Below are 14,268 nucleotides of genomic sequence, written 5' to 3' on the forward strand. Positions count from 1 at the left end.
CTCCTCTCTCCACCGCAGGTTTCTGTAACTTGCCCAGAGCCAGTGCCTCACAGATAAGCTGGAATTCTAATTTCTCCATATCACCCGTCTGCATGGCATCCCACTATAAAGCATCTATTCTGACGTTTCCACTACAGGCTGCTGAGCATAACTTTGAAATAAACAAGATACTGACCAGGCAGATCTCTCTGGAGCCTGTCGAGGATGTGAGGACATAGTCTGAGGCACATGAATATGATGCCCATGACCATAGTTTGGGTGCATCCTATGCGGATGGGGTGGGGGCCGTTCATGTGCCCGCCTGGAAACACAGAACACAAAAAGACCACTGGAAATAATTGAATAATTGGTTATTTCTTAATGTAGGGAAAACAATCTAGTATTAATATTATAAACATCTATAAATTAGTAATAAAATTACTTCTATAATAAATTACAAAAATATAAAAGTATATAATGATTAATAAATCAAGAAACCATAACCCCACAATTCTCACTGCTTATTATAATGCCTCCAATTCAAATATCATCCAAGGAAAAATGCAATGTTAACATTATCTTTACAGCAGATATTTTAAACAGAATAATGGGAAATGAATGGTGATAAAATTTTAAAAATTAAACACCACAGCAAATGCTGTAGGCACAAAAAAGTCATTTTATATAAACATATAAGGGAAGAAAATGGAAACTATTTTGCTTTGCTTCTATATTGTAATGACATTCATCCATTTTAATGGATGAAACTTATTTTAAGAGAAAAAACTTTTAACCTTATGCATTTTATTCAAACACATGCAAGTACATGTTAACATATCTGGGAAACTGATATTAGCTCCATTCACACTCTTTATTCTGCATGCCAGATTATTATATTTTCTCTTTTTAGTCTAAAGTCAGCCAAGTTTATAAATATAAAAAGTCATAAAGTTCTAAACAAATGGCACTTAAAAAACAAAACCATACACGGGATTCATTTTTATAGTCTAATCCCTATTTCCTATCAGTTTCTAATGTATTTACAGATTTTGCATGTTTAAGCTTAATGATTTAAAACAAGTAATCTTCTAGATACTGGAAGATGAGAATTTTAAATTGCCAACTTTCTATATCAGGAGTTATTATATGAGAATGCCAGTAATAGCCAGAGACTCTGGAAATAACCTTATATAACTAAAGGAAGAATTTACCCATGTGCTAGATCATTAATTAGATCAAGAGTTTTGCAAACAGAGAGGTTTGCAAACACATTCTGGAAAGAGCTGAATGGTAAAAGTTGTTGGCTCTTTAGGCTGTATGGTCTCTACTGCAACTTCTCAATTTAGTCTTTGTGGTGTGAAAGAAGACACAGACAACACATAAATGAACAAGTGTAGCTGTTTACCTATAAAACTCTATTTACAAACATACACAAGCAGAATTAGACCAACAGAGTTTGCTACCACGGATTAGAAAATCATATCCTCAATTTTTAAAAAGTTCAATTATAGTCTTTTCATGATGCTTGGAAAGTGTATTTTAATATTTAAGTTTATAAATAAACGAAGTGAAGAAGACTTTTTTCAATGTCAGTTGTTGAAAATTCTACTAGTCCTCTTCTTCCCTCTGGCTGGGAGCATTTACTAAATCTTTGACACTTCTGTGTGTTGTTCCTCAGGACCATCGATTGTAACATTAATCTCTACTATGGGATACTGAAGAAACTGATGAACGAGCGACTGGTTTACAAAAATAATTGACCCGGGGTCATATCCTGAAAAGGGTCTGATTTCTTTAACCTGATATAAACTTGTTTCGTGAGCACCTACAACTCAGGACGAGACAAAGGAAGATTCTAGTTAGTAAAGAATTTCCTAGTGAACTGAGGATTTCATATAGTTACATCACTTCTAAAGATTTTTAGTTTTAAAACCCAACAGAAATAGAAGGAAAAAGAACACAGAGTGATCATCTTTAAAAAACCAAACAAACATAAAACATACGTTGGATGCTGCATCATCCTCCTTCTCTGAACTTCCATCCTCTGCATCACTTCATGAGGGTGCAGTCTCTGTGCTGGAGGGGCCGTGGCCGGAATATGGTGTGAAATAGGCTGGTGTGCGGGAGGAAGATGCTGAGGGATTGGTGCAGCTGTACTGGCTAAGTGAGTTGGGGGTGGGGGGGCCACGGGGTGAGATGTTGCATGAGAAGATATCTGAGAATGGAAAGCATGCACAGGATGAGGAATAACATAATCCACTTGAGGTGGAGGCTGAGTCTGAGGAGGAGGGTTTCCATGAGAATGGGGACAGGCAGAGGCTTGATGATGAAGTGGTCTTGTCAAAGAAGCATCTGTAAAAAAAATACAGGCACCACGCAGTTGAGCATAGATTGCTGTTATACATTCCTTTTGTCTTTTACGAACATATTAGTACACATTTCATTTTTATGAATACTTTATTAAGGCTTGAGCCTGTTCAATTCTGCATTGCAACCTGCTTTCTTCTTTGAAAAATCTTAGGTATCTTCTCATGTCAATGTAATATATAGTTTTACTTCATTCACAGATTCACAGCATTCTATTATAGAAATGTACCACCATTTATTAAAGAAATCACCATTGATAAAAACGGGTAACAACCCAAGCGCTGCACTGAACACCTGTGTGTATGACGCCTCTTGTGCTCACTCTCTCATATGTACATGCATGTGAGTGCGTGCACACATGCACTGCTCATGGACAGCTTCTGCAGCATAAATTCCTACAAGGAATTCGTAGTCTGAGAAAATCATTTAAACTCAGCTACCAGCTGACAAAATACCATTCCCAAAAGGTTACCGTAACGTTTCCGTGAACAGTATACATGAGTGCCTGATTACCCCTACGTTCTAACTAAATTTATTAAATGCCAATCTGAGAAAAATCTTATATTTATTAACCACTTCTATTTCTTCCCAGATTACCTATTCATAATCACCTTTTTCTCATTGGTTTATAAGTATTCTCTGTATACATGGAAGGTTTGTCATAATAAGGTGTAAACATTTTTCCAAATTGTCTTTTAATTTTATCATATGCAAGTTTTCTGCTTTTGTGAAGTCAAATGTAGAAGTTATACTTTTATAAATACATACATCTTGCTTTCCTTTATGATTACTGATTATAGAGAAGAAAGGAACTTGTGAGTTCTTCTGGGCAAGACTGCAAAGATATTCCTTTAATGCTGCTCTTCTCTGTCCCTGCCCCGTGCCTTTTTTCCTATGCTACATTAAGAAGATGAAGGGGCATATTTGCCAAGAACCTGCAATGGAAGCCAGCTTTAATAAAGATGGCTTCCCCCATTTCTTCATTCTTTATGTTTCAAAGTGGCTGTTGAAAAGTCCCTTTTAGGAATACACATCTCTCTTACTCTAAGAGACATGCATCTGTTTGAGGTTTAAAAATGTTTGTTTCCTCCCTGGACTTCAGTCCCAATTTCGTTGTATTTGGAAGATCTTCTTGGAATCTGATATGGCGGTATGGCCATTCTCTCGTTTCGCAACAGAAGACTTTCCTTCGATTTTAATCACGTCTGATTCAGCAGGGGTGAAAGTTAGGTAACCATGAACTCATTCAGCCATATTTTCAAAGGACACCTTGCTAGCATGTATTTAAAGGAAACCTTCATTACGCTCAATATAAACTCTGAGACAAAATTTTTAAGTGATTTTCTAAATGTCATGTTTTCAAAAAAGGCTTTACTCTAAGAAAACTCAGTACTTGGTCATAAAAACAGAAGTCACTATGTTTTACCATTGTTAACTATCCTTCCTCAAGTTCAGAATATTTTTTCCAGTTTCAATTCAAAGTTTATTTCTATAATCATTATGCAAGAAATAATACTGACAGATACTACAAAATTTTAAAGTTTTGTTTCAAAATGAACCAATTTAACTCTTCAGCAATCATTTTTTCAGCTTTATTGAGGTATAATTAACAAATACAATCATACTTGAAGTGTACAAGATGACGATTTGACATACTTACACTTTGTGAAATGATTACCACCATCAGGTTCATTACATTCCGTTACCTCACACAGTAACCATTTTTTTGTGTGTGTGGTAAAAAGTTCAGCCTTTGTTATAATTCACTGTATATTCTAAACAAAACAGATTGCTAACCACTCTAGAAACGTGACATTCTGCATTCCCACACACCATCTCCCTTCCTTCTCTATTTTATGTGCTCTTGCCAGTTAAAAAAGAAGTTCTTGATATTGCTTCCTAAAAGTTCAACATGTCACTTGGACCCAGCAATCTCACTCCTAACACGCTACCCAAGAGCAGACTGAAAAACCACAATGTAACCATCAACAGAGAACTAGTTGATTTACTATACAATGGAATATTATGAGGGTACTGAGAATAGCAACCTAGATTTTTATGGCTAATATAGAAAAAAATCTAAGATGTACTGTTAAAGTTTTATAAAAAAAGAAAAAAGAGAGAGTCAAATAATATGCTTGTTATGATCCCACTGTTTTAAAAGGAGAGACATATATATACTTTTGTGTGTATAAAGAAAACTTCCAGGTTTTATAAGCTACAATTGCTATCTTCAAGGTATTAAGATCAGTGGGATGTGAGGGAAGGGCTTTTAACTTCTCATTTTATGTCATTTTGCAGTTTGAACTTCTTACAATGTACACAAGTTACTTTAATAATAAAAGTAAAACAAGTTTAAATCGAAAACACTTCTTTATTAGGGCACTTAAAAAGAAATACACTCACTTATACATTGCTTCAACATATTATTGGGAGGGGGGCAGAAAACCACACATTCTGAGTTCCTAATAAAAGATAATCAATTAAAGATAAATATCAATAGGTATCACAAAACAGCCTGGACAGCAGAATTTGCCCATTGGTCAATGCTTTGCAAAAACTGTTCCAAAACCTGTTTTCTAACTTATACTTTATATCTTAAGGTGTGTTATTGAAAAGGTAAATGATATCATCCCCAGGTTTCACTGTACACATTCTGGATTGACTCCAGCTGTATCTGCCAGACCTAGATTTTTTAAATTCTAGGAATGGAAGAAGAAATCTAATGAGATATAGAACTAAAAATTATTCCTTGCATGTAATCAGAACAAAAGCAAATGTCCTTGCCAAACCCCTAGTGTACGCCTGGTATGAATTTTCAGTGGTTTTTCATCAAAGTATTAATTAAGTTTCCATTTGATGATTAGCTTATAATGTAACAAAGTAGTAAATACGTGTTACATAGCCTAAGAGCACTTCTCACTTCTTAGGATACTCATAGATCTCACAGATTTCAATTTCTTTAGAAAAACCATGTCTGACTTCATTTAATTGCCTGCATCAAATGAATAGAGAAATCTTTTTGCGATCGGTCAAGCTTTCTGTGTATGCTTCATGCCTTTCTCTGATATGCCTCAGCTGACCTTCAGAATTCTTGGTCAAAATTTACTTTCTTGTGCCTAACAACAACTACTAAACTTTCAAATTGTCTGCTACTCTAAAGGATAAATCTTAAGGGTTTCCTTTTATAGAAATCTAAGGTGTCATTCAATGTAGTTCAATTTCATATATTTCATATTTCATATCAATTTCATATATTAAAATGTTAAAATGTAAAAGAGACAAAGTATAATACTTTTTATTCCCCTGACCTTTTTAAACAATAGCTTTTTTTACCTTAGAAGATTGCTTTGGGAATGTAGGGTGAAGAGAGGAAGAAATGGAAAAAATACACCCCACTCTTAGGCCAAGGAAATACTAAAAATTTATGAATTAGGATTATTGAAAGGTTATTTCATGGAGGAATGTACAATGCTTCATTTATATGCCTTTAAGTTCTCTGCCTGTTAAATTTATACTTACAAGGAGGTGGCATATAATGTCGACATGATGACAGTGAGGCTTGTGGAGGGGGCTGGGGCTGGGGCTGCGCAACCATGCTTGATCCATAACCATCTATTGATAATGGCTGACTTGGGGCAGCAGCAGCAGCCTGATGGCCAAAGATTGCAGCTCGGGAAGAAGAAACAGGGCAGCAGGGGTCAAATGCAGATGCTCCGTGAAAACCACCACTTCCATGACTTCTGATACCATTGTTGCTCAGGTCTACTGGCAATGCCTGCTGTATAAAGAGGAACTATATTTTATCTTTCTAAAGTTCGGTCAAAACACTGTTTCATGTTATATTATAAAAGTACTCCAATTGCAATCTTGAAAAATAGAATCTCCAAATTAAAATTTCAAAATGGTAAAAATTGTTAGTATGAAGACCTATTCAGCACCAAAAAAATACTATGTGTATCTTGGACTGTAAAAATTGTAGTGATTATATATTTAAAATCTATAATCAGTTTTTAAAAATCAAGCATAAGATCATGCTACAAGATGAACAAAAGTTAATTTATATATTATTTCAAGGTCTATTTTTCTTTCATTATCTAGATCTTAAGAGAGAGAAAGAAACTTTAAAATCATAATTCCATATTCTTCTTTACCCCCAAATTTTGATTATTAATTTAGGACTCCTTTGGAAAACATATAATCAAACCACTGAAAAGATTAAGGATTCTAGATAAAAACTTGTCTGTCCTGTTTCTAAACTGTATATAGCAAGCATTCAACTGAAACTCTAATAATACAGACATTATCCAAGATAACAAAGGGTGTGTGCTTATTCAAGATGAACCATGAGCTAGCTTTGCCTCATAACCTTTCCATTTACAAAAAAAAAAAATTAGAAATACGATTTTAGGGGAGGTCCCTTTTACTAAGTTGGAAAATAAACCAGAGAGTCTAGATTCCATGTCTACTCATCAGTAATTAAGTTTACTCCTTGAAGAGTCCTAATTAAAACATTTCACTCCATCACAATCTACTCCAGAGCAGATTATAAAAACAGAATTGCCTCTTTGTATTCTTTAGTGATTTAAACACAAGTCTTTCCTTAGTGTTCAGTATAGCTGAAATTTTAAAAATGTGATTAAAGAAAATAATAATTAAAAAATAAAATAATAATTTGATGCTATATATGAATTTACATACAAGAATTGTTCAATACTGGAAGCTGAGGCGCTGAAAATGAAGCTGGGGAAATGCATTATTAGAGGGCCAGGTCACCCAGCAGTCCTTAAAGGAACCACTGTGGTCTCTGTACTTCCAATGGACTCTAGGCTCGTGGGATAACAGAAACAAAAGGAACTCTGAATGCTAAAAGGGAAGGGGGATGATGGCGCAGGAGATGCTGTGGGAAGGTGAAAAAGAAAAACTCCTTTCTTCTTCTAGATCATGTATCTACAATCAATTAAGCAAATGTCTGGCCTCTTTTTGAGTTGACGAATACAATGTATGTCCCTCAATTTGGGTAATAAGGTTTAAGAACACTATTGTAGGACTGTGAATTTATATCCCCTTCCTATTTTCCTATTTAGGCTAAGGCTTGGCAAATGGACTGGACTATCAACATACTATGAAGATAAGCAAATGTCCTATCTTTTTCTCAGTCAGTGATTAAGAAAACTCCCAGAGAGTGAGTAAAGTAGGGTGCATGTCCTCCTAGAAGAAATTGAGGCTCAAATTAAAAGTAAAGAATAAAAACAGAAGGAAGAAAAACCAAGAAAGGGAAGCCTCTTCACAATTCCAACAGTTCACTCAATTCTTCCTCTAGAAGGAAAAGAGAAGGTAAGCAAGATGGGTACAGAAATGGCAAGTATTACTTTACAATGATCATAAGTAATGCATAACCTAACTGAACTATTCTCTCCAAAGAGAAAGCTACATCCAAAGGAGTAGTAAGGGCTACAGAGTATTAAGTGACTAATGCACCTTCTCTGTTATCAGGCCTGATCCTCCCCAACCCTTTTCTGCCTACCCACAATCTGACACTAATCCTAACACATCTGCACAATCACAAATCCTCAGATCAGTTTGCTTCTCCCACTCCTCAACTTCCTGCTGTGCCCACACAGGTCTCAACTGGAGACTATCTGACATTATCTCATGAGCATGTGGCTCATTTCAGAGTCCTCCAACGTCTATATAGTCTCAAACTGTTTATATTGTTAAAACTTCACTCTCTGTTCTCCTTCATACCCATTATCACCACTGACTGCCTGATCCTGTTGATTTTCCTCAAGTTTTATGTGCAGTCCAAATACATCTACTTTGAGATAAATGAATAGGTGACATTCATCTTACAATGAACAAACGGTAAGAGATTCTACCTATAATTAACTCACTCAGTTATTAAAAGAAAATGTTGCATGCACACTTGATCTCTCAAACCAACTGTGTTACTTATTAGTTCAACAACAGTAGTCTATAAACAAAAAGACCACATTTTGGTAGCTCTTGAACGAATGTGGGAAAAGTCAGCAAATTCACTTCTTCACCATTTTTCTACAATACTTATAAACCCTCCCTTTCAGCTCATATTTCTAGTGAAAGAAAATTCTGCTTTTAAGCAGGGCCTTTCATTCAGCCCACTGACGTTTTTCTTGATGCTTCCTCATTCCCAAGAAGCAGAACAGGTTTAGATGATCAGTAGACGTTAATACTTAGAACTGTTAGGAGAACCAAGACACAGTCTAAAATCTATTTGATCGTATTTCCTAGTAAACCCTTTCAAATTTACTCTTGAAAACAGCAGCTTGTCTTTTAAGGGAACATCCCTCTTTCTTAATTATTTTTAATCTGTCAGATCCAGGAGAGATAAACCATCAAAATTTAAAAAGATGAAGCAAGTACTTTAGAAAAGATCAGGGGATACAGAAAAGCAGTTGCTCTGAACTTTCTGACTATTTTCTAGTATGTCAGTTACAGTTCTACCTCCAAATTACGTTTTGTTTTTCAAAGTATGTCCCTACCCAGGTTATATCACAATTTTAGAGACAACACAGCAAAAGTTAAACTAGCATGTAATACATGACCTTCGTTTGCTCCACGTGATCACCAATACTAACGTAATATTATCTGACATTTCAAGCACTCATCAATAGTCTCAACTAACTTACTTAATTATAATTTTGTAACTGATACTTCAATCCCCAAGAACTAAAAACCTCATCTGCTCCTGAGAAACTATGTCACTGGTTTACATCCGAGAAGGCAGTTTATTTCTAGATGAGTGGAGATATAGGCAGCTCCAGTGTAAAAGGTAGAGGGTAAAAAACTAGGAAAATTTCCCTATTTCTCATGAATCAGGTTGACACTGCAATTTCAACACTATGAAATAAAATTCCAGAGATCAGATTCACCTGTATTTAACTAAAAACACAAAAAACCATTTCAAAATAAAAAAAACAGTATCACTTCTAATTTTCTACATCCCAAGCCTTCTCAGTTAGTTGTAATAACTTAGACCATCAGAAAATCCTAGAGGATAAAAAACAACAACAACAACACAGACCACTAAATTGGGCCACTTTTGCCAGGGCAACAAGAATGATTTATTTAGCATACAAAATTCAGCATTAGGGTTGTTTTTCTTTTTCCTCCTGAAACAAGTACAATTTTTAAAAATTAAGGAGAAAAAAAAAGAAAACCTCATCCAATTCCACATACCTGGTCATGATAGCTGGTGCCAGAACTACTGTTGGCTCCACAAGGCGCTTGTACTTGAGGAGGTCTTTCCACAGGGCAAGTAGGATCACTAAAGGAGGGAGAAACTGGGACAGGCGGGTGGGGAGTATGATGGTGGTGGTGATGATGCTGAAAATGGTGGCCATGCTGCTGAAAGCAACTTGTGTGCGGATGTCCTAATGCATGGTGATTCTGTGACGACCCCCCACAAGGTGAGTGCTGGGGACAGCAGGAAGGTAATCTTGGCATTGCAGGAGGGCCAGTTTCTGTTACAGCACTAGACGCAGTTCTCCTTGAGTCATCTTGAAACAAACAAAAATGCATAGAACAATCAAATGATCAAATATCACTGTGTAAAAAATAGGGACTGTGTATAAATAAGTAAATAAAGAATTAATTGTTTAGTAAATTCAAATCTCTGTAAGTAAAAATGTGATAGCACCACATTCTTAACATCCGTATCACATAATTTTGGGCAATGATCTTCACTGGGATTTTTCTGAAAGCCTAAATTCCTCAGGAGGCTCATATGTACATGATGGTGTTTTTTTGTAAATTTTTTTTTTTAAGTTTTATTTATTTAAGTAATCTCTACAGCCAGCGTAGGGCTCGAACTCACAACCCTGAGATCGAGAGTCGCATGCTCTTCTGACTGAGCCAGCCAGGAGCCCCTACCATGATGTTTAAATGGCCCAGTCGGTTGGAGTGACCAATTCTTGATCTTGGGGTTGAGTTTGAGCCCCATGTTCGGTATAGAGATTGCTTAAAAATAAAATCTTAAAAAAAAATTTTTTTTTTTTACTTAAAATATAAAAATTAGAAGAGTGGAGGAGTGCCTAGGTAGCTCAGCTTGACTCTCTGCCTCTGCCCCTCACCGTGCTCCTGCTTGCTCTCCCTCTCTCTCTCAAACAAAAACTTTAAAAAAATTTAAAGACAAAAAAAAAAAAAAACCACATTAGAAGAGTGGAGAGCCCAGAGCCCTGTCCTTCCCCCCAATGCCCTTCTGCACCTGATTCCTGAGTCATCTCCTCAGAACCCTTAGGATTCTAGAGTACCACTATTATGGCCCTATTTCTAGTCACCAAGACCAGGGATACCCTGCTCCTATCTGGCTCACAGAACCTAGCCAATCTCTTCTGCGCCAATGTACTGATTAGGAAGATTCTAGTTACTCATAAATAATACAAAAATTCAACCCAAACTGGCTAAATAATAAAAGGAATTTACAGGCTCACATAAATGAATCTGGGTGGGGTGCGCTTCAGGCTCTGGTTGATCGTCTGACTGCAGCAAACCTCCCTGTAATTTCCCTGGGTCTGCCCTCCCATACGTGTTGTATCCTGCCTTTCCTGATTCTCTTCTGGGTAAGGTCTGTGATCTAAACCCTGTTAGGCAGTATCTCTATTCTAAATCTCTGTACTTTTCTTTTTTCCCCCAAGCTCCGAGTCTGTCCTATTTGGGCTAATTTCTTGTACTCTTTTGTAAAGGTTCTTAACCTTGGAACTAGAATTCAGGAATCTGTGAACTTGGATGGAAAAAAATTACTAATTTTTACTCATTTCTAATTGCCTCCTGGAATTAATACTACCTTGTTAGCATCAGTTGAGGTTAAATATTATAAGTAACTTGTAAAAACAACAAAAAAGTTGACGAGGTGTTTACTTTTATTTTTTTAAGCTCCCTCTTTTTTTTCTAAGATTTACTTATTTATATGAGCGGGGGGGGGGAGGCACAGAGGAAGAGGGAGGGAGAGAGAATCTCCAGCAGACACCTCACTGAGCATGAAGCCTGACATGGGGCTCAATCTCACAACCCTGAGATCATGACCTCAGCCAAAATCAGAGTTAGACACTTAACAGACTGAGCCACCCAGACACCCCAAGGTGTTTACCTTTAAAACATAAATTACAGCTGATTCAAAGGCAGTTCTATAATTATGTCACTTTCATCCATTTGCATTCCAATTTTCTTAAATAACCTGGACAAAGTTACAACTAGCTTATCAGGGACAGACTATGATCAACAGCTTATCTTCGTTAATGCTGAATCAAACATTAATTATTTTCCATATGCTGTAATATTTGTAGCAATAACTATGACAGTAGCTTTACTTCTGGCAACATTTTCAGGGTTTTATCTCAGCTCCTGTTGCACAGATAAGTATCATTTATTGTGTTACTTCATAAAAAATGATCAAAAACCTCTGGAACACTAAATCCATTCAGTGGGTAGACTAAATGATCTTCATAGTTACTTCCAATTCAGATGCTTTAATTTTACAAATCCAGCTATCTGAGGATTATGTGTAACTCTAAAATGTAGAAGGGGGGGCACCTGGGTGGCTCAGTCAGTTAGGCATCTGCCTTCGACTCAGGTCATGATCCCTGGGTTCTGGGATTGAGTCCCACATGGGCTCCCTGCTCAGTGGAGAGTCTGCTTCTCCTTCTCCCTCTGCCCTTTCACCTCGCTTGTGCTCTCTCTCTGTCTCAAATAAAATCTTATTTTTTTTTTAAGATTTTATTTATTTATTTGACAGAGATAGAGACAGCCAGTGAGAGAGGGAACACAAGCAGGGGGAGTGGGAGAGGAAGAAGCAGGCTCATAGCGGAGGAGCCCGATGTGGGGCTCGATCCCGTAACGCCGGGCTCACGCCCTGAGCTGAAGGCAGACGCCCAACCGCTGTGCCACCCAGGCGCCCCTCAAATAAAATCTTAAAAAAAATAAAGTAAAATAAAATGTAGGAGTGGAGTCAGAGTGAGAGACAAGGAAACACTATATTTACAGCTGAACACATATTTAAAAGGTCATATCACTAACAATGTGGCCTCAGAAAGAAGACTGACCTTATAGTTCTACCTCTTAGGGTACAGTTTTGGCTTCCAATTAAATCAATAGTCTATTTTCCTAGAGTGCAGAACCTCTCTGTTGCTTAAACAGGATAGCAACCCAAAGTAAAGACGACTGAATCTCCTCTTGTTCCAGTTACTGATCAAGGAAAACTGCCATAAATTAGAAGGGAAATACCAAGGTCTGATCAAGCAAATAAAATACTTCCTTTTTATTAGAATTAGCCCACACAGTATCCACTAAAAATGAGACAATAAAAAAACCTGCATCAGAGAAATTAATTCCATGGCCCAGTGACATAAAGCTGGTTAAAGTACTTTCACTATAATTCTAGCAGGATTATTGAGACGTATTCATGCATCTACTCATTCATCTGGCAAGTCTTACACATAATAATGGCATGGTAAAGGATCTACAAAAGGCACTGGAAAATACAATGGTGAAAACCAAAGTCCTGGCCGCTTTTTTTTTTTTAAGTAGGTTCCATGCCCAGCCTGGAGCCCAATGGGGGATTTAAACTCACGACCTTGAGATCAAGACCTGAGCTGAGATCAAGTGTCAGATGCTTAGCTAAGCCACCCAGGCACCCCGAAAGTCCTGGCCTTTAAAATAACTTATGATGTTGTCTGCCTCTGTTGTTTTATCTCTGGCAACTAGAAACAGGCCTGCACAATGTAGGTTGTTCAATAAGCCCTTGCTAAATGTAAATTCACCTCACAAAGGAAAAGAGGCATGAATGGAGCTAAGTGCTAAGAAGAAAAAAACTTGATCTTTCGTCCTCAAGAAGATCATCATTACCAAGTATGGAAACAATTTAAGATATAAATCAACGAGCATTAGAACAGAAGCACTGGGTTCTAATATAGTATAGGGCAATGTTGTGCCCCAGGGAACATCTGGCAAAACCTGGGGTATTTTTGTTGGTCACACATGGAGGGGAAGTGGTACTACTGGTATTTAGTAGATAGAGGCCAAAAATGCTGCTAAATATCCTACAACACACAGGGTAGCCCCCCATACAAAGAACTGTGCAGCACAAAGACAACAGTGTCAAGACTGAGAAATAAAGAAAGAGTACAGGCTCCAAGCCAGACTTCCTAGGTTTGAAAACTTGCTCCATTACCATACAACCATGGGCAAGTTACTCCACCTATAAAGTAAGAAGAGTAACAGAATCTGCCTCGTAAGTTATTACAAAAATCAAAGTTAATGTAGGTAAATCATGGACCAGTATTATGAGCTTAACAGATGTTAGGTATTATTATCCACTAGAACATTATTAGTTCTGTTAGGGCAGAAAATTTATGTTTTCTTCCCAATGCCTAGAACAGTGCCTGATTTATAGTGTGCAATCAATAAATATTTGAATAAATGAATATATAAGAGATCATGCATGGATAAAGCAAGGAGCACACAGAAAAGTCAGACAGATGATGAGCTGCTTGGGGCATGATGAGTTTGAGGTGACCACAGAATGGTCCAGAGGAGATGTCCAGCAGGCAGCTGGATATGAAAATTTAAAACAAGAAGAGGGCTCTGTAAACACAAATGGAAGGTCACTGGCATACTGGTGGTAGCTGAAAACACATGCAGCTATGAGATGGGCCAGTGAGAAAGAATAAGAATAGAGTCCTGGGAGAAAAGAGAGATAAAAAGAAGATTATTGCCAGACTTTTTAACACGTCTGTTTTGACAGGAGTCAGAAGCAAGTTAAAGGAAGGAGTTTAAGGTATAGAAGATCCATTTACATGTACAAGACTTAACACAAATGTACACACGCACACTAAGGGAATGGAACAAGCAGAGATGCTGAGAAGGTAACCGTTAAAGCAAGGTCAA

General features: G+C 37.0%; 1 protein-coding gene across 5 annotated transcripts in view; it reads right to left on the bottom strand.

The window, feature by feature from the left end:
• Window positions 1–14,268, bottom strand: part of RNF111 (ring finger protein 111) — an 84,824-nt gene that overhangs the window by 10,140 nt on the left and 60,416 nt on the right. For 3 of the 5 annotated variants that reach the window (XM_008706031.2, XM_008706029.2, XM_040620578.1), the window contains exons 6-9: window positions 9,565–9,884; window positions 5,869–6,127; window positions 1,983–2,331; window positions 176–328 (exon numbers count right to left, since the gene is read on the bottom strand). In XM_008706031.2, coding sequence (XP_008704253.1) covers window positions 176–328; window positions 1,983–2,331; window positions 5,869–6,127; window positions 9,565–9,884 — 1,081 coding nt within the window. The remainder of the gene's footprint in view (window positions 1–175; window positions 329–1,982; window positions 2,332–5,868; window positions 6,128–9,564; window positions 9,885–14,268) is intronic. The other 2 variants (XM_008706033.2, XM_008706032.2) reach the window with 1 other exon arrangement.

The sequence above is a fragment of the Ursus maritimus genome, unplaced genomic scaffold (assembly GCF_017311325.1).
Source record: "Ursus maritimus isolate PB19 unplaced genomic scaffold, ASM1731132v1 scaffold_35, whole genome shotgun sequence".
In the NCBI taxonomy this organism is placed as follows: Eukaryota; Metazoa; Chordata; class Mammalia; order Carnivora; family Ursidae; genus Ursus; species Ursus maritimus.